Source organism: Schistocerca serialis, chromosome 6, assembly GCF_023864345.2.
Source record: "Schistocerca serialis cubense isolate TAMUIC-IGC-003099 chromosome 6, iqSchSeri2.2, whole genome shotgun sequence".
Lineage (NCBI taxonomy): Eukaryota > Metazoa > Arthropoda > Insecta > Orthoptera > Acrididae > Schistocerca > Schistocerca serialis.
The window spans coordinates 645409978-645435175 of record NC_064643.1 but is presented as its reverse complement, the minus strand read 5'-3'; the positions used below and the strand labels follow the sequence as shown (position 1 = coordinate 645435175).

General features: G+C 42.2%; 1 protein-coding gene across 3 annotated transcripts in view; it reads right to left on the bottom strand.

The window, feature by feature from the left end:
* LOC126483635 (carcinine transporter) overlaps positions 1 to 25198 on the bottom strand; it is a 395544-nt gene that overhangs the window by 233208 nt on the left and 137138 nt on the right. For all 3 annotated transcript variants that reach the window (XM_050106689.1, XM_050106688.1, XM_050106690.1), the window contains exon 2: positions 402 to 623. In XM_050106689.1, the coding sequence (XP_049962646.1) occupies positions 402 to 623 (222 nt within the window). The remainder of the gene's footprint in view (positions 1 to 401; positions 624 to 25198) is intronic.

Sequence of the window (25198 nt, the reverse complement as noted above, 5' to 3'; positions counted from 1 at the left end):
CCTCAGTATGTGCTACTTTTAGTGCCATAAACAGCAATTTCTATTAATTAAACTTGTCTTTCATACAGTGAGACTTTAAAAAAAGAGGCATAAATTTGTTTGATATCCATGATGGACAGCTACCTGCATAAACACATGACAAGAAGGTATTCCAAGCAGTGTCTGGTCTTGGGAAGATGGAGGCTCTTGTGCAGTTTCGATGATCATGATACAGTTCTAATTGGTTATACAAATTGGAGTAAGAAATATGCTTGAATGCAAGATGCAGATTTGCCAACACTTTTACTATTATATTCTGTGTCGCTTGGTATTTTCCTTTGATCACTTCCATCACAAAAATATTAACCAGTTGTCATTGTGATTCAAAATGAACTATGATAACAACAACAGTACTTACTTACCTCAAGTGGTGAGCTTAGTGCACGGGCAGTATGTGATGAAAGTTCTTGAAGTGCAACAGGTGGACGACACCAGTGATCAGGAACATGTGCCATGAACAGCTGGTTGAAAGCAGAGAAGCCACAGGGAATACATGCTGGCAGGCACACCAGCCATAGGAGAAGTTTCTGATAAAGTCCAAACTCGCCCACTTGTGGTAGAACTTCATCCAGGTCCATGACATCCTGCCAACAGCCACACCAATAAACAATCCTTGATTATTTGATTCCTAACTATACAAAGTAAACACTTCTTGTGAAAACCAACTTCACAATATGCAGTTGTCTAGAGTAACACAACAACAACAAAAACTTGTGATAGGACTGGTACAGAGCTAGCAAGCCAATGCCTCATAAACTCTTTATTCACAGTATGGTGTTATTAATTTTAAATGATTATGTAACCCATTCTAAATGTGCAAAACTGAAATTATGTCTAACCATATGAGAGTACAATAAATGACAAATGACTGAAATTTTTAGTCACTTTATATCATATTATATGCCATAGAAACACACAGATGAAATATTTTGGTTAGAGACACAACATAGGTTTAAGATGAAACAACCAATCTAATATCAACGACAGATGATCATATTAAAATATTAGTTCACCAACAGAAAATATCTAGATGAGATCCTTCCAAGAGTGGCATGGCCTTGGAAGGATGTCAGACGGAATAAGGACAATTTCTGATTGTTTCAGTACTGACAGTCCATTATGGAAACCCAAACTCTTCATTCTTCCACTATTAACATCTAGTGCTAAAATGTCTGAAACCTTAATAACTGCAGAAAAATATAAATGATGATGTAAATATTTATGGTTAAAAAATGATGATATTCTTATATTCATAAATTTAATCAAAAATGAATCTTGGCCTCCAGACTGACCTGGCAGTACCCTAGGGCGAGTGAGAACTTTTAAGGCCTAAAGATTTCAGTTGGAGCAGTGTTAAAAGATGAGAAGACTAGATTAGGATCAAAGCTGCCAAATTAGGTAAAATATCTTGGAGATACCACAAATGTGCAGCTTTTAGCACATACACTGCCAGAAAAAAGATTAGAACACCTGAAATGACATCAATGTGATCCTATGACGGCACATGCCACATGGTGGATAATAGATGTACTCATAAAGGTTTCAGCACTGTCCACCAGCAGACAGTGTAGTGGCGTAGCTACCAAAGTGTCATCTGTTTCTACCCTTTAATAGAAAAATGCTCACCACCAGATGGCTCAGCGTGGTGCAGATGTGTGAAGCAAACAACCAATCATGCCACAGAGACCACACATGCTTTCTACAGCCAACTGACCCAGTTTGAAAGAGATCAAATTGTGGCCTTCCAAGTGGTGGGATGTTCTGGAGAATTGCCACACAAGTTGGATGTGCTGCACCAGTTGTGCAATGATGCCAGTATCTGTGTTCATATGAACATTCTGACAGATGTAGACAAGGTGCTGGACATTCACACAAAACAGACTCCTGCCAGGATTGTCATATTCTAAGAACAGCAGTGGCAGATCGTACAGCTACCACAGCACAGATAAGGCGGTTTGTAAGCCCAGAGGTGTCAACATGAACTGTTGTGAAATGCTTATTAGCAGGGGGATTACAGACATGCACACCTCTAACCCATCTTCCTCTCATGCCATAGAATCAACGTGCCCAGCTCTACTGGTGCCCTCAAAGGATCACTCTGAAGATCAAATGGCACAATGTAGTCTTCAGCAATGAAAGAAGGTTCTGGATGCATGCAAGTGATGGTCATTTGTACGTACAATATAGGCCTGGTGAGTGCCATCTTACAGAGTGCATTTGTCCAAGAAACACTGGCCCCACCCCAGGCCTTATGGTCTGGGGTATGATAAGCTACAAATCTTGTTCACCTTTAGTGTTTTTGGAGGGGATGATAACCAGTGTTTGGTGTGTGTAGAATGTTGTAAGACACTTTCCTTTGCTGTTCCTACAATAGAAAGGTGATGTGTTGTTTCAACAGGATAATGCTGGCCCACACACTGTCCACGAAACACAACATACTCTGCAAGATGTGTAGCAACTTGAGATGTACAGCAACTTCCTTGGCCAGCACAATCTCCAGACTTGTCTCCCATCAAGCACATATGGGATATGATGGGATGAGAAGTGACTCAAGTGGCATGTCAATCAAAAACTCTTACAGCACTACATGAACAGATTAAGCAAATGTGGCATAATGCATCCCAGGACTGTATTTGCCATATGTGCAATCAACTGGATGCCAGAGTCAGCACCTGCATTGCCGCCCAAGGAGGCTACACAGTGCAATAATACTGGTGTTTCAAAATGGTTTGATACCTGGTACCTCAGAACCACTTGTGCTATTGATCTGCAAATGTAATCATTTCATGTACTCCAAATGCATTGTCGTAAACAATACATATTGAGTGAACTGGAAATCTCTAAAAGGACATATTATTTTTTTCTAGCAGTGTAGATCTTTTTGCAGCTTCAGTCTTTTGTGACTTTGGACTTAATTGGAGCATGTAGGCGACACATTAAGATCAGAAGCAGTTCCAAATGCGACAGCCACAGGTGAGTAGGCTGTACAGAAGTGCCTTCTTAGTATGGAATGGGTGGCAGCTGTCAAAGTGAAGGTATTGCTCATGGTTGGTAGGTTTGATGTAGACAGAGGTACTCAAGTATCCATTTTTGAGGTGGAGGTCAACAATGAGGAAGTAGGCTTATTGTGTTGAGGAAGACTAGGTAAAGCAAATGGGGGGGGGGGGGGGGGGGAGTTTGTTGCAGTCGTGGAGGAATGTGGAGTTCAGAGCATGAAGGTGAGGTGTCATCAATGAATCTGAACCAACTGAGGGGGTTTGTGATTCTGTGTGGTTAGGCTTCCTCTAGATGGCCCCTGAATAGGTTGGCATAGGCTGGTGCGATGTGGTAGCCCAATGCTGTATTATGGATTTGTTTAAGGCGATGCCCTCAAAGGAGAGGTAATTATGGGTGAGGATGTAGTTGGTCATGGTGTATATTTGTACCTTTTTGACTGGAAAATCTTGGTGTGCCTTGGAAAACTTATACAACTGTGATTCTCTGGTGCCTTACAGTTTAGATGTCAGTCAGTGTTCCTCCTTTTCATTCACTCTCCAACTAGGCTTGTTACTCCTTGTTCACAGAAATGGTACCATCCATGGGATCTAAACAACAAATATATTTCTTGCTCTGTGTTGCTGTGTCATTCACTTCCCAGTGAAGCATGTACAAACCCACAGCTTTCAGGGATCAGTAGGACCAACCAATGTGACAAATGGAACTGACAAATGTCTGTCATCTTCTCAGAGGTTTGGGGAATACATAGCTTCACTGACTTAGAAACATGTTCTGCTGTGGAATATACTACTAATTTCTCTGACCAGAAAAACTCCTACATGGCCAATAAACATATAGGCCTAAGGGAAAATATTAATATAGGAAATGAATTTCCTAAGCATGAATACTATGCAGAGCATGATTTCAGTGACTTCTATGTGGAAGGTTTTAAGTAGATGCTTGCAACTGCCAGGTGCTGAGACAGATTTCTGATTTGAAGGTGTGTCACAGTTTCTCCCTCTCCCTCCCTCTCTCTCTCTCTCTCTCTCTCTCTCTCTCTCTCTCTCTCTCTCTCTCTCTCTCTCTCCCCACCCCCCTTTTCCTAAATAATACAGCTTGCCATCAGCCGCACTGTTACTGCATCACAGATGTCTATGATCTTAATAATAGTAACAGAATATATATGAAGTTGTGATGTAATAACAATAAATATTTAATTATAATAAAATACATAAAATGTTGTAATATAATTATTTGTTTACCTCTGTGCTTCATATGTTGCTTTAGCAAAAGAAATTACAATGGGAAGAAATAGAACATTTGAAATCCTACATGTATCATGAGCTCTGAAAACTACCTAGAACAGATAGTTAGGAGCCCCACTCATGATGGAAATATATTGAATCTAATGGTAACAAACAGACCTGACCTATTTGACAATTTCCATATCAAAACTGGTAACAGTGACCATGACGTGGTTGTGGCAACAATTATCACCAAAGTGCAAAGGAAAACTAAAACAAGCAGAGAGGTATACATATGTTCATTAAAACAGATAAAAAATTAGTATTGTCATATCTCAATGAGAAATTTGAAACTTTCAGTACATGGCAGGAGCATGTAGAGGAAATATGGCTCAAGTTTAAAAGAATAGTTGATCATGCACTGGAAATATATGTACGCAGTAGAACACTTCATAATAGCAGGGAAACTCCAAGGTATACAGTCATCATAAAGAAATTTCTGAAGAAAGAGATATTATTACATAATTTTTTATATATATATATATATATATATATATATATATATATATATATATATATATATATATATATATATATATATATATATATATATATATATATATATATGGGTAACCAAGAAGGCTTCCTCTAAGCAACCCATGAATAGGTTGGCGTACGAAGGGGCCATCCTGGTACCCATGGCTGTTCCCTTTAATTGTTGGAATGTCTGGCCTTCAAAAGTGAAAAAGTTGTGGGTCAGGATGAAGCTGGCTAAGGTAATGAGGAAAGAGGTTTTAGGTAGGGTGGCAGGTGATTGGCGTGAAAGGAAGTGCTCCATCGCAGCAAGGCCCTGGACGTGCGGAATATTTGTGTTTAAGGAAGTGGCATCAATGGTTACAAGGATGGTTTCCGGGGGTAACAGACTGGGTAAGGATTCTAGGCATTCGGGAAAGTGGTTGGTGTCTTTGATGAAGGATGGGAGACTGCATGTAATGGGTTGAAGGTGTTGATCTACGTAGGCAGAGATACGTTCTGTGGGGGCTTGGTAACCAGCTACAATGGGGCGGCCGGGAAGACATATTTAAAGACAAAGAGTTTGGTAAGTCACATCATCTTTGTTTTTTTATATATATATATATATATTGTCTTTAAATATTTCTGCTTGTGTCTGTATATGTGTGGATGGATATGTGTGTGTGTGCGAGTGTATACCCGTCCTTTTTTCCCCCTAAGGTAAGTCTTTCCGCTCCCGGGATTGGAATGAATCCTTACCCTCTCCCTTAAAACCCACATCCGTTCGTCTTTCCCTCTCCTTCCTTCTTTCCTGATGAGGCAACAGTTTGTTGCGAAAGCTTGAATTTTGTGTGTATGTTTGTGTTTTTTTGTGTGTCTGTCGACCTGCCAGCACTTTCATATGGTAAGTCACATCATCTTTGTTTTACAAGGATAGGAGCCAGAGGGTGTAAAACCTGTCCCATGCACCCTCCCACCACCACCTACTCCAGTCCTGTAACCCGGAAGGTGTACACGATCAAAGGCAGAGCCACGTGTGAAAGCACACACGTGATTTACCAACTGACCTGCCTACACTGTGACGCATTCTATGTGGGAATGACCAGCAACAAACTGTCCATTCGCATGAATGGACACAGGCAGACAGTGTTTGTTGGTAATGAGGATCACCCTGTGGCTAAACATGCCTTGGTGCACGGCCAGCACATCTTGGCACAGTCCGGGTTATCTGGATACCTCCCACCAACACCAACCTATCTGAACTCCGGAGATGGGAACTTGCTCTTCAATATATCCTCTCCTCCCGTTACCCACCAGGCCTCAATCTCCGCTAATTTCAAGTTGCCGCCACTCATACCTCACCTGTCATTCAACATCATCTTTGCCTCTGCACTTCCACCTCGACTGACATCTCTGCCCAAACTCTTTGTCTTTAAATAAGTCTGCTTGTGTCTGTATATGTGCGGATGGATATGTGTGTGTGTGCGAGTGTATACCCGTCCTTTTTTCCCCCTAAGGTAAGTCTTTCCGCTCCCGGGATTGGAATGACTCCTTACCCTCTCCCTTAAAACCCACTTCCTTTCGTCTTTCCCTCTCCTTCCCTCTTTCCTGATGAGGCAACAGTTTGTTGCGAAAGCTTGAATTTTGTGTGTATGTATGTGTCTGTTTGTGTTTCTATCGACCTGCCAGCGCTTTCGTATGGTAAGTCACATCATCTTTGTTTTTAAAGATATATATATATATATATATATATATATATATATATATATATATATAATGGAAGGAAACATTCCACGTGGGAAAAATTATATATAAAAACAAAGATGAGGTGACTTACCGAACAAAAACGCTGGCAGGTCGATAGACACACAAACAAACACAAACATACACACAAAATTCAAGCTTTCGCAACAAATTGTTGCCTCATCAGGAAAGAGGGAAGGAGAGGGGAAGACGAAAGGAAGTGGGTTTTAAAGGAGAGGGTAAGGAGTCATTCCAATCCCGGGAGCGGAAAGACTTACCTTAGGGGGAAAAAAGGACAGGTATACACTCGCACACACGCACATATCCATCCACACATACAGACACAAGCAGACATATTTAAAGACAAAGAGTTTGGGCAGAGATGTCAGTCGAGGCAGAAGTGTAGAGGCAAAGAAGTTGTTGAAAGACAGGTGAGGTATGAGTGGCGGCAACTTGAAATTAGCGGAGATTGAGGCCTGGCGGATGACGAGAAGAGAGGATATACTGAAGGGCAAGTTCCCATCTCCGGGGTTCGGATAGGTTGGTGTTGGTGGGAAGTATCCAGATAACCTGGACGGTGTAACACTGTGCCAAGATGTGCTGGCCGTGCACCAAGGCATGTTTAGCCACAGGGTGATCCTCATTACCAACAAACACTGTCTGCCTGTGTCCATTCATGCGAATGGACAGTTTGTTGCTGGTCATTCCCACATAGAATGCGTCACAGTGTAGGCAGGTCAGTTGGTAAATCACGTGTGTGCTTTCACACGTGGCTCTGCCTTTGATCGTGTACACCTTCCGGGTTACAGGACTGGAGTAGGTGGTGGTGGGAGGGTGCATGGGACAGGTTTTGCATCGGGGGCGGTTACAAGGATAGGAGCCAGAGGGTAGGGAAGGTGGTTTGGGGATTTCATAGGGATGAACTAACAGGTTACGAAGGTTAGGTGGACGGTGGAAAGACACTCTTGGCGGAGTGGGGAGGATTTCATGAAGGATGGATCTCATTTCAGGGCAGGATTTGAGGAAGTCGTATCCCTGCTGGAGAGCCACATTCAGAGCCTGGTCCAGTCCCGGAAAGTATCCTGTCACAAGTGGGGCACTTTTGTGGTTCTTCTGTGGGGGATTCTTGGTTTGAGGGGACGAGGAAGTGGCTCTGGTTATTTGCTTCTGTACCAGGTCGGGAGGGTAGTTGCGGGATGCGAAAGCTGTTTTCAGGTTGTTGGTGTAATGATTCAGGGATTCCGGACTGGAGCAGATTCGTTTGCCACGAAGACCTAGGCTGTAGGGAAGGGACCGTTTGATGTGGAATGGGTGGCAGCTGTCATAATGGAGGTACTGTTGCTTGTTGGTGGGTTTGATGTGGACGGACGTGTGAAGCTGGCCATTGGACAGGTGGAGGTCAACATCTAGGATAGTGGCATGGGATTTGGAGTAGGACCAGGTGAAACTGATGGAACCAAAGGAGTTGAGGTTGGAGAGGAAATTCTGGAGTTCTTCTTCACTGTGAGTCCAGATCATGAAGATGTCATCAATAAATCTGTACCAAACTTTGGGTTGGCAGACTTGGGTAACCAAGAAGGCTTCCTCTAAGCGACCCATGAATAGGTTGGCGTACGAGGGGGCCATCCTGGTACCCATGGCTGTTCCCTTTAATTGTTGGTATGTCTGGCCTTCAAAAGTGAAGAAGTTGTGGGTCAGGATGAAGCTGGCTAAGGTGATGAGGAAAGAGGTTTTAGGTAGGGTGGCAGGTGATCGGCGTGAAAGGAAATGCTCCATCGCAGCGAGGCCCTGGACGTGCGGAATATTTGTGTATAAGGACGTGGCATCAATGGTTACAAGGATGGTTTCCGGGGGTAACAGATTGGGTAAGGATTCCAGGCGTTCAAGGAAGTGGTTGGTGTCCTTGATGAAGGATGGGAGACTGCATGTAATGGGTTGACCTGCAAAACCTTTCACCTGACTCCATCAACCTCCTGACCCCACCGACACCCCGCACCCCTACCTTCTACCTTCTTCCTAAAATCCACAAACCCCTATCATCCCGGCCGCCCCATTGTAGCTGGTTACCAAGCCCCCACAGAACGTATCTCTGCCTACGTAGATCAACACCTTCAACCCATTACATGCAGTCTCCCATCCTTCATCAAGGACACCAACCACTTCCTTGAACGCCTGGAATCCTTACCCAATCTGTTACCCCCGGAAACCATCCTTGTAACCATTGATGCCACGTCCTTATACACAAATATTCCGCACGTCCAGGGCCTCGCTGCGATGGAGCATTTCCTTTCACGCCGATCACCTGCCACCCTACCTAAAACCTCTTTCCTCATCACCTTAGCCAGCTTCATCCTGACCCACAACTTCTTCACTTTTGAAGGCCAGACATACCAACAATTAAAGGGAACAGCCATGGGTACCAGGATGGCCCCCTTGTACGCCAACCTATTCATGGGTCGCTTAGAGGAAGCCTTCTTGGTTACCCAAGTCTGCCAACCCAAAGTTTGGTACAGATTTATTGATGACATCTTCATGATCTGGACTCACAGTGAAGAAGAACTCCAGAATTTCCTCTCCAACCTCAACTCCTTTGGTTCCATCAGTTTCACCTGGTCCTACTCCAAATCCCATGCCACTTTCCTTGACGTTGACCTCCACCTGTCCAATGGCCAACTTCACACGTCCGTCCACATCAAACCCACCAACAAGCAACAGTACCTCCATTATGACAGCTGCCACCCATTCCACATCAAACGGTCCCTTCCCTACAGCCTAGGTCTTCGTGGCAAACGAATCTGCTCCAGTCCGGAATCCCTGAATCATTACACCAACAACCTGAAAACAGCTTTCGCATCCCGCAACTACCCTCCCGACCTGGTACAGAAGCAAATAACCAGAGCCACTTCCTCACCCCCTCAAACCCAGAATCCCCCACAGAAGAACCACAAAAGTGCCCCACTTGTGACAGGATACTTTCCGGGACTGGACCAGACTCTGAATGTGGCTCTCCAGCAGGGATACGACTTCCTCAAATCCTGCCCTGAAATGAGATCCATCCTTCATGAAATCCTCCCCACTCCGCCAAGAGTGTCTTTCCGCCGTCCACCTAACCTTCGTAACCTGTTAGTTCATCCCTATGAAATCCCCAAACCACCTTCCCTACCCTCTGGCTCCTATCCTTGTAACCGCCCCCGATGCAAAACCTGTCCCATGCACCCTCCCACCACCACCTACTCCAGTCCTGTAACCCGGAAGGTGTACACGATCAAAGGCAGAGCCACGTGTGAAAGCACCCACGTGATTTACCAACTGACCTGCCTACACTGTGACGCATTCTATGTGGGAATGACCAGCAACAAACTGTCCATTCGCATGAATGGACACAGGCAGACAGTGTTTGTTGGTAATGAGGATCACCCTGTGGCTAAACATGCCTTGGTGCACGGCCAGCACATCTTGGCACAGTGTTACACCGTCCAGGTGATCTGGATACTTCCCACCAACACCAACCTATCCGAACTCCGGAGATGGGAACTTGCCCTTCAGTATATCCTCTCTTCTCGTCATCCGCCAGGCCTCAATCTCCGCTAATTTCAAGTTGCCGCCACTCATACCTCACCTGTCTTTCAACAACTTCTTTGCCTCTACACTTCTGCCTCGACTGACATCTCTGCCCAAACTCTTTGTCTTTAAATATGTCTGCTTGTGTCTGTATGTGTGGATGGATATGTGCGTGTGTGCGAGTGTATACCTGTCCTTTTTTCCCCCTAAGGTAAGTCTTTCCGCTCCCGGGATTGGAATGACTCCTTACCCTCTCCTTTAAAACCCACTTCCTTTCGTCTTCCCCTCTCCTTCCCTCTTTCCTGATGAGGCAACAATTTGTTGCGAAAGCTTGAATTTTGTGTGTATGTTTGTGTTTGTTTGTGTGTCTATCGACCTGCCAGCGTTTTTGTTCGGTAAGTCACCTCATCTTTGTTTTTATATATATATATATATATATATATATATATATATATATATATATATATATATATATATATATATATATATATATATTTCCCAAGTGGAATGTTTCCCTCTATCATATTCATATCCTTACTACATAATAGCATAGAAGAAAGCCAAGGGTATAATATACTGAATGAAACATGTTTGGCTGTCAAGAGAGTAATGTGTAATGCCTTTAATGGCTGCTGTAGCAGAATATTGCCACATAATCCATCATAGAACCCAAAGAAATCCTGGTTGTATGTAAAGGCTGTTAGTAGTCCCAAAATTAGTGTACAGTCCATAGCGAATGAGACAGGAACTCTAAATTGAGTGTAGCAAAACAACAGCTAAATACTCAACTCCATTTTCAAATGTCCCTTTACAAAGGAAAACCCAGGCTAAATTCCCCAATTTAAATCTCATGCCACTGAAAAGATGAATGAAATAAGTATTAGACGTTGAGAAAAAGCTGAAATCATTAAAACTGAACTAGGCACCAGGCCCCAATGGAATCCCTGCCAGATTCTATACTGAATTTGCGGCTGAGTTAGCCCCTCTTTGACTATATCTATCATAGATCCCTTGAACAGAAAACCATTCCCAGTTCTTGGAAGAAGGCACGCCTGTATACAAGAAAGATAGTAGAAATAATCCACAAAACTACTGTCCAATATCCTTGACATTGTTTTCTTGTAAAATCTTAGAACATATGCTGGGCTCAAACATAATGAGGTAACTTGAACAGAATGACCTCCTCAATGTCAACCAGCATGGATTTCGAAAACATCGATTATGTGAAACTCAACTCGCACTTTTCTCACATGACATACTGAAAGCTTTGAATCAAGGCAACCAGGTAGATGCAGTGTTTCTTGATTTTCAGAAAGCATTTGACTCAGTACCACACATAGATTTATTGTCAAAAGTACCATCATATGGGGCATCAAGTGAAATTTGTGACTGGATGGAGGAATTTTTGGTAGGGAGGGCACAGCAGGTTATCTTGGATGGAGAGTCATCATCAGATGTAGAAGTAATTTCAGGTGTGCCCCAGGGAAGTGTGTTGGGACACTTGCTGTTTGTGTTGTATATTGATGACTTTGCAGACAATGTTAATAGTAAACTCAGATTTTTTGCAGATGATGCAGTTATCTGTAATGAAGCACTATCCAAAAGAAGCTGCATAAATATTCAGTCAGATTCCAACATGATACAGGGACTACCAACTTACTCTAAATGTTTAGAAATGTAAAATTTTGCTCTTCACAAAATGAAAAAAAAAACATTGTATTCTATAACTATAATATTGATGAGTCACTGTTGGAATCAGCCAACTCATACAAATACCTGAGTATAACACTTTGTAAGGATATGAAATGGAATGACCAGGTAAGTTCAGTTGTGGGTGAAGCAAGTGGTAGACTTTGGTTCATTGGTAGAATAATCGGGAAGTGTAACCAGTTTACAAAGGAGACTTCTTGCAAATCACTTATGCAACCACTCCTAGAATAATTTGTCAAGTGTGTGGGACCGTACCAGATAATACTAACAGGGGATACAGAACACATGCAGAGAAGGGAAGAATAAATGGTCACAGGTTTGTTTAATCTGAGGGAGAGTGTCACAGAGATATTGAAGATAGAGATATTGAAGATAGAGATATTGAAGATAGATATAAACTATCCTAAGAAAGTCTGTTAACAAAGACACAAGAACCAGCCTTAAAGGATTACTCTAGGAGTATACTACAAACCCCTACATATCAATCACATAGGGATTGTAAGAATAATTACAGCACAGAGGCATTCAAACAATCCCATGCTCCATACATGAATGGAACGGGAAGAAACTCTTAATACCTGGTACAATGCCGTGCACTTCATGGTGGTTTGTAGGGCATACGTGTAGATGTAGAACTCACACACTTATTCTGAAAATAACTTACATCTCACAACTTTGGTAACATCATAATTTGCATAATATAAAATCAAACTCTATGCGCCTTATTATCAGTGTGGTATTTCACTACAGAATATGACTCCGGACACAGGTCTGCAAAATATGACTACACGAGTGTCTAAATGAGAAGAACGTTGTTTCTTTGAATCCAGTCCATCTATGTTTAGGAAGTCTTTCTTTCAGTTTTTCTCTTTTTTTTCATAGTGGAGGATAGTCTTTAACTCAAATTTACCATGGTTTGTCTATTCTACCTGTGGGCTCAAGAACTGTTTGGTGTATGTTGACTGCGGTACAGTCAGCCTGTGAATTGGCAGCTTTATGTGATTAGAATGTCACCCGCCAGACTACAATCACATCCATGTCAGCAAGCCCTCACATAAACAATTGAAAAGTATCCTATGTTACACATAGCTTGTAATTTCTGGAATTCCTTGCTGTTTGAGAGGTTTCAGTTTACTTTCATGATTCTTTACTCCCTGATAGTTATACTATGTGATCAAAAGTATCCAGACACCTGCCTGAAAATGACTTACAACCTCATGGCACCCTTCATCAGTAATGCTGGAATTCAATATGGTGTTGGCCTACCCTTAGCCTTGATGACAGCTTCCACTCTCACAGGCATGTTTTATTTTCTGACCAGCGGGTCGCGGCTGACTTGCCAGTGGACCTGCCATCTCTTTTAGGCAACACTCGGACGAATGTGGTTAAGGTTTTAAAGTTCTGTGCCCTGTCAAATGTTTTTACAAAGATTTTAGGGAGAGGATTTTAATTTGCTCACTGTGTGACAAGCTCGCCCATATTTTATGTAAGTGGCCAGCCAATAACAATTTCCTGTGACATTCTTGTTGCTATGTTTCCCCTTTCCTTAGGTTTTACTTTCTTATGTAGCATTTTCCTTCTTTTCCTGCTTTCTTTGAGTGTGTGCTTTAGTTTTCTTAGGTCTGTCCACATTTGTTCCTTTTAATGTGTGTCAGGGCGCTGATGACCTCGATGTTGAGCGCCCATAAGCCCCAACACATCACCACCACAACCACCAGTCAGGTGCTGGAAGGTTTCTTGGGGAATGGCAGGCCTTTCTTCACAGAGTGCAGCACTGAGGAGAGGTATTGATGTCGGGCAGTGAGGCCTGGCACGAAATCAGCATTCCAACACATCCCACAGGTGTTCTATAGGATTCAGATCAGGACTCTGTGCAGACCAGTAAATTACAGGGACGTTATTCTCGTGTAACCACTCTGCCACAGGCCGTGCATTATGAACAGGTGCTCGATTGTGCTGAAAGATACAATCGCCATCCCCGAATTGCTCTTCAACAGTGAGAAGCAAGAATGTGCATAAAACATCAATGTAGGCCTGTGCTATGATAGTGCCACACAAAACAATAAGGGGTGCAAGCCCTCTCCATGAAAAACATGACCACACCATAACACCACCACTTCCAAATTTTACTTTTGACACTACACACACTGGCAGATGACATTCACCAGGCATTTGCCATACCCACATCCTGCAATCAGACCACCATATTGTGTACTGTGATTCATCACTCCACACACGGTTTATCCACTGTTCAGTTGTCCAATGTTTACACTCCTTATACCAAGCGAGGCATCATTTGGCATTTACCAGTGTGATGTGTGGCTTATGAGCAGCCGCTCGATCATGAAATCCAAGTTTTCTCACCTCCCGCCTAACTGTCACAGTACTTGCAGAGGATCCTGATGCAATTTGGAATTCCTGTGTGATGGTCTGGATAGAAGCCTGCCTATTACACATTACAGTTCTCTTCAATAGTCAGCGGTCTCTGTCAGTCAACAGACAAGGTCGGGCAATATGCTTTTGTGTTGTATGTGTCCCTTCACGTTTCCACTTCACTATCACATTGGAAACAGTGGACCTAAGGATGTTTAGGGGTGTGGAAATCTTTCATACAGACGTATGACACAAGTGACACTCAATCGCCTGACCACGTTTGAAGTCCGTGAGTTCCGCAGAGTGCCCCATTCTGCTCTCTCACGTCTAATGACTACGGAGGTCGCTAGTATAGAGTACCTGGAAGTAGGTGGCAGCACAATGCACCTAATATGAAAAATGTATGTTTTAGGTGGTGTCCGGTTACTTTTGATCACATAGTGTATCTGTGAAATTTGTAAACATAAACACTTTTACTAAACTAACAACTGCCCCCCCCCCCCCTATCAAATCTGTACTTTTAACTGCCTTTGTGTATACTCAAGACCCATACTCGGGCTATCCTGCGCCTCCAACACTGCATGACGATGGTTGAACCCTTTAACCGGTGCATTTAGCCTGTATGGAGCTGCCCACCCACCCCTGTTCGATCGTATACGCGCATAGTATGTAGGCAAAATCAGCTGTTCTGTGAGATCTCATCCAAGAACTACGTGATTTAAACAGTTAGCACAATCATATGCAGATACAAGAATTTCGACTTTTTTGTGTGTATGGAGTGTCATTCACACTGGAAAAACAACAAAACATGTGTAATATGAGTAAGGCCTACTTCCAGCGGTCTTACAACACCAGATGCATGAGCATTGCACCCGATGACCAATGGTAGAGCACACATTTGTTTACGAAAAGTTCAATGTAGATTACGTTACACAATACAGCTGTTTTTTAATTGTTATCTATGCAAATTTTCTTTTGAACTTATATCCTAGTTGAAACTTCTTGGCAGATATATTATATCCTAGTTGTTTACATTCTGTTCCTGTATAAAATAACAGAATTAATCTTATTGAAAGCATTATTAATTAAAAGATAAAACTAGTTTAAGTTACAACATCAAACAACAGTGAGCAAGAAATATTGGTGAAACTTCCTGGCATATTCTGTATGCCGGACCGAGACTCCAACTCAGGACCTTGCCTTTGGCAGGCAAGTGCTCTACCATGTGAGCTAGCCAAGCACAACTCACACCCAGTCCTCACAGCTTTACTTCTGCCAGTACCTCGTCTCCTACTTTCCAAACTTCACAGAAGCTCTCCTGCGAGCCTTGCAGAACTAGCACTCCCGGAAGAAAGGATATTGCGGAGACATGGCTTATATGCGCAATAAGTACGCTTGGAAAGAATATGAGCCAGTATAATAGCATTTCTCTTGAACCTTGTGTGTGAAACAGTAAACTGGTAATTCCTGGGTACTAATGTATCAATAAAAATATTTATGAGACAGTGTTATCAATTACATGATTGTCGTAATTATTTTGTTTGCACTGTTTCAATCATATTTCTGACAACAGTTTTGTTCTGCCACCGTGATCTTAAACACAAATCTGTGATGTTGTTGAGTATTTCAGGGAATTCTTTCCTTCTGGGATTACCTCTATGTACTGTCAGAGACAGCAAAGGACTTGGAAGAGCAGTTGAATGGAATGGACAGTGTCTTGAAAGGAGGATATAAGATGAACATCAACAAAAGCAAAACAAGGATAATGGAATGTAGTCTAATTAAGTCGGGTGATGCTGAGGGAATTAAATTAGGAAATGAGGCACTTAAAGTAGTAAAGGAGTTTTGCTATTTGGGGAGCAAAATAACTGATGATGGTCGAAGTAGAGAGGATATAAAATGTAGGCTGGCAATGGCAAGGAAAGCGTTTCTGAAGAAGAGAAATTTGTTAACATCCAGTATTGATTTAAGTGTCAGGAAGTCATTTCTGAAAGTATTCGTATGGAGTGTAGCCATGTATGGAAGTGAAACATGGACAATAAATAGTTTGGACAAGAAGAGAATAGAAGCTTTCGAAATGTGGTGCTACAGAAGAATGCTGAAGATTAGATGGGTAGATCACGTAACTAATGAGGAAGTATTGAATAGGATTGGTGAGAAGAGAAGTTTGTGGCACAACTTGACCAGAAGAAGGGATCGGTTGGTAGGACATGTTCTGAGGCATCAAGGGATCACCAATTTAGTATTGGAGGGCAGTGTGGAGGGTAAAAATCGTAGAGGGAGACCAAGAGATGAATACACTAAGCAGATTCAGAAGGATGTAGGTTGCAGTAGGTACTGGGAGATGAAAAAGCTTGCACAGGATAGAGTAGCATGGAGAGCTGCATCAAACCAGTCTCAGGACTGAAGACCACAACAACAACAACTGTGAAACCGGAGCTGGTCACCAATTTTGAAACAGTCAAAACGGATTGAAATTAACCATCTTTAAAATTCACTTCTTGTCCAGTTTACGTCAATTGAAACTGTCCTGCCTGATATCAGTTCTTACTACAAATTCCAATTCGATGTGGTGATATGAGGCTTAGATTCTTCGAAACTGCGTGCAACAAAGGTACACGTAAGGTAAGCGGAACATCGCAAATTCCATTGTTGAACACGAGCGAGCCATGTGGGCGGTAGCTTTGTAAACCGAGCGGTGTTGCTACATAAGGCATGTTAGCGTTTGTTCTGTAGGTAGTCGCTTCGTTACGCGGCTACGTGGGCAGAAAGACATTGGAGTTGTTTTTGAGATGTACGGGAGATGACACTGTACTTAGCCATGTTAGATGATGATTTGCTGGTAGCTGTTGGAAATGGCAGAAGGGGTGCCTTTCCCCCACGGTATCGCTGTTCAGGGGGATGAAGCGGTGAGGGGAAGGCTGGTTCACGCAAAGTTAGATGACGATCCACAAGGTAGCTGTTGGGAGTGCAGTGTTCTTCGGCACGCCAGTGTAGAAGTTGGCACAGAAGCAGTTAAGTCAAAAATCCGTGCAATTCACACGTTTATTTATATATAAAGGCCGACTTCGGAGTTTTTGTTTGTTTGAGAACACGTTTACAAGATTCGTGTGCTGATTTGAAAGTCTAGGTTCACATAGTTTACTATTCGCGCTGCGTCTGTGATAATCTTTCACTGGTACATACATACATTAACCCTTGTTCCACAGATCATGAATACATTTCGTAATGATGTGGAACGTGTCACTTTAACATAAATTTTCTTTACACAAAATAATTTTTTTTTACAGATATACTACTTCATATCTAAGAATTCATCTATTGAGTAGAAGGAGTTGTCATTCAGAAACTCTTTTAATTTGCTTTTAAATGTTGGTTGGCTATCTGTCAGACTTTTCATAGTATTTGGCAAATGACAAAAGATTTTTGTGGCAGCATAACTTACCCCTTTCTGTGCCAAAGAGAGATTTAATTCAGAATAGTGAATATGATTCTTTCTTCTAGTGTTGTAGCTATGCACTTCACTGTTATTTTTGAATTGGGGTGGGTTATTAATGACAAATTTCATTAATGAATATACCGAGTTCCTTAAATAAATGTCTGCAAGGTGATCTTGGGTGGGCTTCAGCTATTATTCTGATTACACGCTTTTGTGCAATGAATACTTTCTCTCTTAACGACGAATTGCCCCAAAATATGATGCCATATGAAAGCAGTATCAACCTGTTTGTTTTGTGGTATATTGTGAAATTTCGAACATTCGCGAGTGCTGCGATAATTACGTACAGTTGTCAGTTGCTTGTTTAAACTTATTTGGGGATTGTAGGCTTACCTTCGTTCAAAACAATCGTTCTCAAATGTTATTGTATAATCACGTGAGAAGTAGGTCATTTTTCAGAATTTTTTGACGCTATCGAAATCATATTTTCGTACGTTACCGGTACGAAAGTTTTGGATATGCAGCATATTTTGTAGCTAATCAGCGTTTGTGGTTCACAGTTGCTGCGAAAGAATACATCACCCCTGAATTGCATTGTATATCAACGTAAATACACGTGCGTTTTTGAGAATTTTCAGAAGTCACCATTGCCCCGCATATAATCTACGAGTAATTTGTAGCAAATCAGTTTGTGATTTAGTTACTGTAGCACATATCTAACAAATATATTGTGTTACATCTAGTTTTACCTTAAAGAGGAGTAGCCCCATATGTTATGTACATTTATCGTAATGAACTCTGTTTTCTAGTTTGCTAACAACTATAATTACCCTCAAATGTTTTACGAAACCAGTAATTTTTACCGCAAGTTTTTGTGCTGCCTTAATAGAAATATCATTTTGTGTATTTGATTTAGTTCTTGTGAAGATTCATCGGCTGTTTAGCTCAACAGATCAAAAGATAATCAGTAGGCTTAATTTAAAGTTATTTGTTCAGTGTCCTGCAATATATGGCATCAACTAAAATGCAGCCCTCCTATGAATGCTCTTTCGAACAGAGAATGAGTTGGCAGACTTTCATAAGCATTTGCAAATCGCCTTGCCTGTTGTCAAATGATTGGTAGCTACTGTGAGTTGTCGTCTTGGAAGAGCTCCCGAGAGTTATGTACTTGCGGTGCCAGTACCAAAGGCTTCTGCGGATCCTGCCTCCACTAAAGAAAATGTGGGATCTGTCATTACTTATCCACATTTAACAGTCACGGGACCCCTCCCCCACCTAAACGCCTGCTGCCAACTCCATCTCAATCCTAATACCATAGAACGTCGCACTCTCTGCTCCAACTTGAGTTAACGAATAATAGTAAAAAAAGACTTCAAAACACAGTTTATTTTATATTTAATACTTCAGAAAATCAAATTATAGCCGTAACAATTTTTCTCGCATTTATCGATAACTGAAACTGTTATTTGTCACTACATCATTGGACGTAACAAATACTGCGTACTACTCATGGAACATTTTAATTTTTCCATTTTATCTTATTCTTTTTTTTCCTTTCTTTCCTCATATGTCATGCTTGCTTTGCCCCCGGGAGTCCCAGGGCATTGCCTCGGCATTCTGCTGTTATTGCTCTATAGCTTCCTTAATTAGGTGGAGATTATTTTTCGTATTAAGTCCTCTAAGAGTAAGCACCAAATTGCGACGTGACAGTGTTCTCAACAATCCCTGCAGCGGACCATGTCACTGCTGAGCAACAGTTTGAGATAGGCAGCTAGCGATCAGAATGGATGTGCTCGTCCTCAGTATCTCAAAAAAATCGCGAAATACACTAAGGGCCTGGAACAATGACAGCAGTCTACAAACACTTTAGTTCTGCCAACAAACAAAAGGACTTACCTTGTATGTCATAAAGAGTTGCAGTTGGGAAACCACAGTCCAACACGGACCACATAAGGTTATAATTTTGTGTCCATGACGACTTAACTTCAGTTTCAATATCATGCAGACATAGTTCTTTGGCTTCACGTTTCCCAAATACTGAATTGGTAGAGATGCGTAGAATTAAAGCACCCAATCTTTTTTTTTTCTTCTTGCTGCCAAATTTGGTGATCAAATGAAATGGTACACAGTAGGCCTGATACTATATTCATCATTGCTTAATGCTGCTTTCCATTTCGATGCTCACTAATTCGTAGCAGTAAACATAATTTGTACGTGACCTCTTGCATCGTTTTGTCCTCTATGTTGACAGCGTCAATGACGGGTCTATTAAGGCTGGCAGCAGTATCGCTTGCAAACTGTCGCTCTCATCGACCCTGCTGCACATGTCTGAAAGAACAGACACAGTATCCATATAAGTATATAGTTCTGGCAATACCGGCCATGACCTTCTTCTTCTGTGTAGATGCACACACATTACCCGAAAACTTACGGGACTTGGTAAGAAAATCTTCCATGAGTAATGAGTGTGTTGGGTAGGTGCACTGCCAATGTAGTGTGTGGACATATGAAGGTGAGAATGTGGGTCTCGCGGGAGGCGTGCGCGAGATAGTCCCTGCAGTCGCACTATCCTCTGTGCCCTCGGTGGCTCAGATGGATAGGACGTCTACCATGTAAGCAGGAGATCCCAGGTTCGAGTCCCGGTCGTGGCACACATTTTCACCTGTCCCCGTTGAGATATATCAACGCCCGTCAGCAGCTGAAGCTATTAACATATAATTCTAATTTAGTTGGAGCAGTTGTTTAACGTGGATGACCACCAAATGTAGAGGAATAAATTTATATATATGGGATCACAAGCCTAGATGTGACCCCAATATTATCGGCAACCGTCTTATAAATTTTTATAAAGTGTCCATACACACATACATACATACATTAGTCTTTAGCTAAAGATCTTTGTATTGCCAGCTGAGACGACTGCAGTATACAACTAAAGAATGGATCGCGTTTTTAGCCCTGTGCAGGACTGTTTAGGTGTTTTAAACCGTAACACACAGTATTTACAATGTGCTTCTCTGTACTCTCCGTCAATCACAACCTTGCGGCGTCAGCTAACAAACAGTTGCTGTATGGCAACATTCTACTGTGTGTCTATTGAAGTAATAGTGATACATGCAAGATGACTGCTGTCTTTGATGCTTTCCTGGGAAAAAGAAATCCATCTGCCTCTAAACTTCCATGGATCTAGGCGATAGGAAGTAGATGGAATGATCAGTTGAAAGGGAGAGAGGGAGACATACCTTCAGGTCAATTAACATGTATTTAACCATTTTTTCCATTGTACTCACGGAGTGCATCTGTTGTGTGGTATAATTTGCGATCGACTCGTATACAACTTTGTGTTCTGTGTACGACTTAGAGCACTATCTACATGTGATCGTGAACAGCAAACCTTTCCAAATCACAGTGATCAGAGGACTTAAAATTCATGTGTGAAGCAAGTCCATCGGTGGAAAACCTGTTTCAGCACCCTCCTTTAGACGAACGAAGATGTGTGAAAAGTAGGCCATTTGCCTGCCTCATCTTGGACGTAAATCGAGTCTTCGGTTTCATATAGGTACGAAACGACTGTTTCATGTTGGTCCTATCCTAAAGGAATGCGAGTGGATCGTTGGGGAGAGGGCAAGTCTTAGGATTTTTTCGTTGGTTGGTGTATCAGAAGCGCAGATATTCTCGTAGGAAATCAAACAGCACATGGGTATGTTAGCAACATGACCGTATACATATGAAAAACTGTAGAAAAATATCGAAGCTGACAAAAAATCTGTAAAATTTGAAGAAAAACCAGGTGTGCTCCCGAAAAATTGATATGGGATACGTAAAAATTGAAGGAAATATCATGATATATGTAGAATCGCGAAAACCTAGTAAAATTACGGAAACTCACTGCGAATACAAATACGATGAAAAGAGTACTGAGCAAAATCAATAAAACTGCGTGTTCTGGAAGAGGAGAGTAGACTGATGCTTCATATACACATCTCAGTAGTGGAGAGAGAAGGCACTATAGAGACATGATATCAAAACGAAACGGCAATATTATCACGCACATGAGCAATACGACCAAATATCGACCCATGACTCCTGTGTGCAAGAGGAAAGTTATCAGGGGCGGTGGTAAACTGCAGTAAGACTGTTACATCTCATCTGGCTACTGATTGTAGTGTTTATTTCCTTCTAAGATGTCACTGTTTCTTTGTATGCATTTTCGGCTGTCGACGATCATTTTATAGGGCTGTTGAGAACATATCATAATTTTCAAACTATAACCATGCATGAGCTTCGTAAAGAGCAGGTGTCACAACCCTCTGGAAACCTATGTAGTCTTTGTGCTACAAAGAATCGAATTTTTTTTTTTTTTTCGTGTGTAAGGTAGTAGGTTTTTCACTCTACAGTGTCTCACCATAGTTTATTGTAGAGAAGCTTGCATGGATAATGTATGTCATGTGCTGGGGATATATTTCTTACATTGGAATGTTAACAGCGTTGCATTCCACACAACTAATAGGACGGAAGCCGCACCATTCTAGTGTTATAGCTTGTTTTAAGTGCTGAACTGTGTAGCCTTAGAAATGCACCTGTTTATGTTCTCTCTTACCAATACCTTCTTGATACTGACCCCAGACTTTAGAACAATAAATGGTTCAAATGGCTCTGAGCACTATGGGACTTAACATCTGAGGTCATCAGTCCCATAGAACTTATAACTACTTAAACCTAACTAACCTAAGGACATCACACACATCCATACCCGAGGCATGATTCGAACCTGCGACCGTAGCAGTCGCGCGGTTCTGGACTGAAGCGCCTAGAACCGCTCGACCACCGCGGCCGGCCTAGAACAATATTCCAGAATTGAGAGCACAGTTGCTTTACGTAAAATGCTTCAAACTCCTTCTGTCTGGAGTTCCATCGTGCGTAAAAACTACACGTTTCTTCTTCTTCTCAACCGTCTGTTACATCATCACAGCACTTTCATAAATACTATGCACTGATAAGGGGTACTGACCTCCTCGAAATGCATGCATCTGGAGATATCTCGTTCACTTGGATGGGTGCCGTGATTAAGATTCGTGTGGAGCAGCAGTTACGGACTCAGCTCGTTCTGCTCCTTCATGAGACGTGGGACGCAGTGGTCTAACTCCTGTCAGCTACACATTAAATCGGTGACAGTGTTGAAGGGGGGGGGGGGGGGGGGGGTTGGTCACAATGCGAGGAGATCTTTCTATCTCTAACTTTATTCTAAAAATGCGAGAATGCTCAGTGACTTCCATTCTTATAGGAAAAGACAAGCAATAGTAATCGTAAATTACGCACTATGATCAAAGCACTAGAAATATGTAGATCACTGTAGTTAAAATCTTCTGGGTTATTAGGCCGCGTCGTATTTCTACTAAAATGATCGACGTTTCGGTCTCTCTGCTGGGATCTTCCCCAGGATCTTCTGGTGTCCCCAGGATCTTCTGTTCCAGCAGTAGTGGACACCAGAAGATCCTGGGGAAGATCCCAGCAGAGGAGTCGAAACGTCGATCATTTTAGTAGAAATATGACGCGGCCTAATAAGCCAGAAGATTTTAACCACAGTGACAACAGGCACGAAAGCCTGCAGAATTACATGTAGATCGCTGTTGGGTATACTTTGGCATATAATTCGAGAATTATCTGCACAGTCATGTATCTACATTTGCAATGGCACTTGGAAAGTAGTGGAGGGGTGGTGTAGCGAAGATAGTGTGGCTGGATTGAAGAGTTTTTAGCAAACAGAACACAGCATGTTGTTATCAATGGAGAGACGTCTACAGACGTTAAAGTAACCTCTGGCGTGCCACAGGGGAGTGTTATGGGACCATTGCTTTTCACAATATATATAAATGACTTAGTATATAGTGTCGGAAGTTCCATGCGGCTTTTCGCGGATGATGCTGTAGTATACAGAGAAGTTGCAGCATTAGAAAATTGTAGCGAAATGCAGGAAGATCTGCAGCGGATAGGCACTTGGTGCAGGGAGTGACAACTGACCCTTAACATAGACAAATGTACTGTATTGCGAACACATAGAAAGAAGGATCCTTTATTGTATGATTATATGATAGCGGAACAAACACTGGTAGCAGTTAGTTCTGTAAAATATCTGGGAGTATGCGTGCGGAACGATTTGAAGTGGAATGATCATATAAAATTAATTGTTGGTAAGGCGGGTACCAGGTTGAGATTCATTGGGAGAGTCCTTAGAAAATGTAGTCCATCAACAAAGGAGGTGGCTTACAAAACACTCGTTCGATCTATACTTGAGTATTGCTCATCAGTGTGGGATCCGTACCAGATCGGTCTGACGGAGGAGATAGAGAAGATCCAAAGAAGAGCGGCGCGTTTCGTCACAGGGTTATTTGGTAACCGTGAAAGCGTTACGGAGATGTTTAATAAACTCAAGTGGCAGACTCTGCAAGAGAGGCGCTCTGCATCGCGGTGTAGATTGCTCGCCAGGTTTCGAGAGGGTGCGTTTCTGGATGAGGTATCGAATATATTGGTTCCCCCTACTTATACCTCCCGAGGAGATCACGAATGTAAAATTAGAGAGATTAGAGCGCGCACGGAGGCTTTCAGACAGTCGTTCTTCCCGCGAACCATACGCGACTGGAACAGGAAAGGGAGGTAATGACAGTGGCACGTAAAGTGCCCTCCGCCACACACCGTTGGGTGGCTTGCGGAGTATCAATGTAGATGTAGATGTAGATTTTGGAAAGCATGTTGCCATATCGTTGGTCGGCATTGAAATCACAGAAAAACTGGAACATTGCTAAAATTGATCGCACTATCAACTGTGGTGCTTATTACAGTACATTGACCGTGCCTTTTCCATCCCATCCGTCTGCTGACATGCTTTTGATTACCGCATCATAATAATAATGATTGACTGACACCACTTGCTTGAGGTGGAAAGAGGTCTCAGCGGGACCAACACCTTCCATGGGTGGCCAGCACTGAAACAGTGATCGAGTACATGACTGCAATATGAGGAATCAATTGAAACGAAACACCAAGTCATCTGTTAGCGTGCCACTGCGAAAGATGAGTTTAAAAGTAGAGGTCATCAATCAACTTCGGACAGTTGTTTCAAAATGCTCCACAATGCCGCAAAACTCTTCCAGTTTCCTTATATTGTGACTGTCTTTTATTTCAATCATGCAGTGTGTGTGTTTTGGGAGCAGCAACGACACGATGTCCAGTTCTCTGTGAGACTCAATGGAGCGAAACATGTTAACGTCAGTTTATAACAAGACACAGACTTCGAAGTCGAGGCGGAGAAAACTAAATGTATCATGGTGTAAACGCTGTAGTAATACACAGCAGAAAAACAATGTATCAGACAGCAAAACAGGAACCCTCTCTCGCGACTGATAAGTCTGTGGGATGAAACTCCGTGCTCGTCTGTGCAAGTGACTTCGATCACTGGCCACCTGCTCCAATGGATCAATACCTGTATATTTAATAGGGTCGCCACCTATGTTTGCTGCCAGCACATAAACAGTATTTGTTTTTGATATATCGGAAGAGAGAGATGTGGTAAAATCTTATCAACTTCTCTGTTGGATGAAGT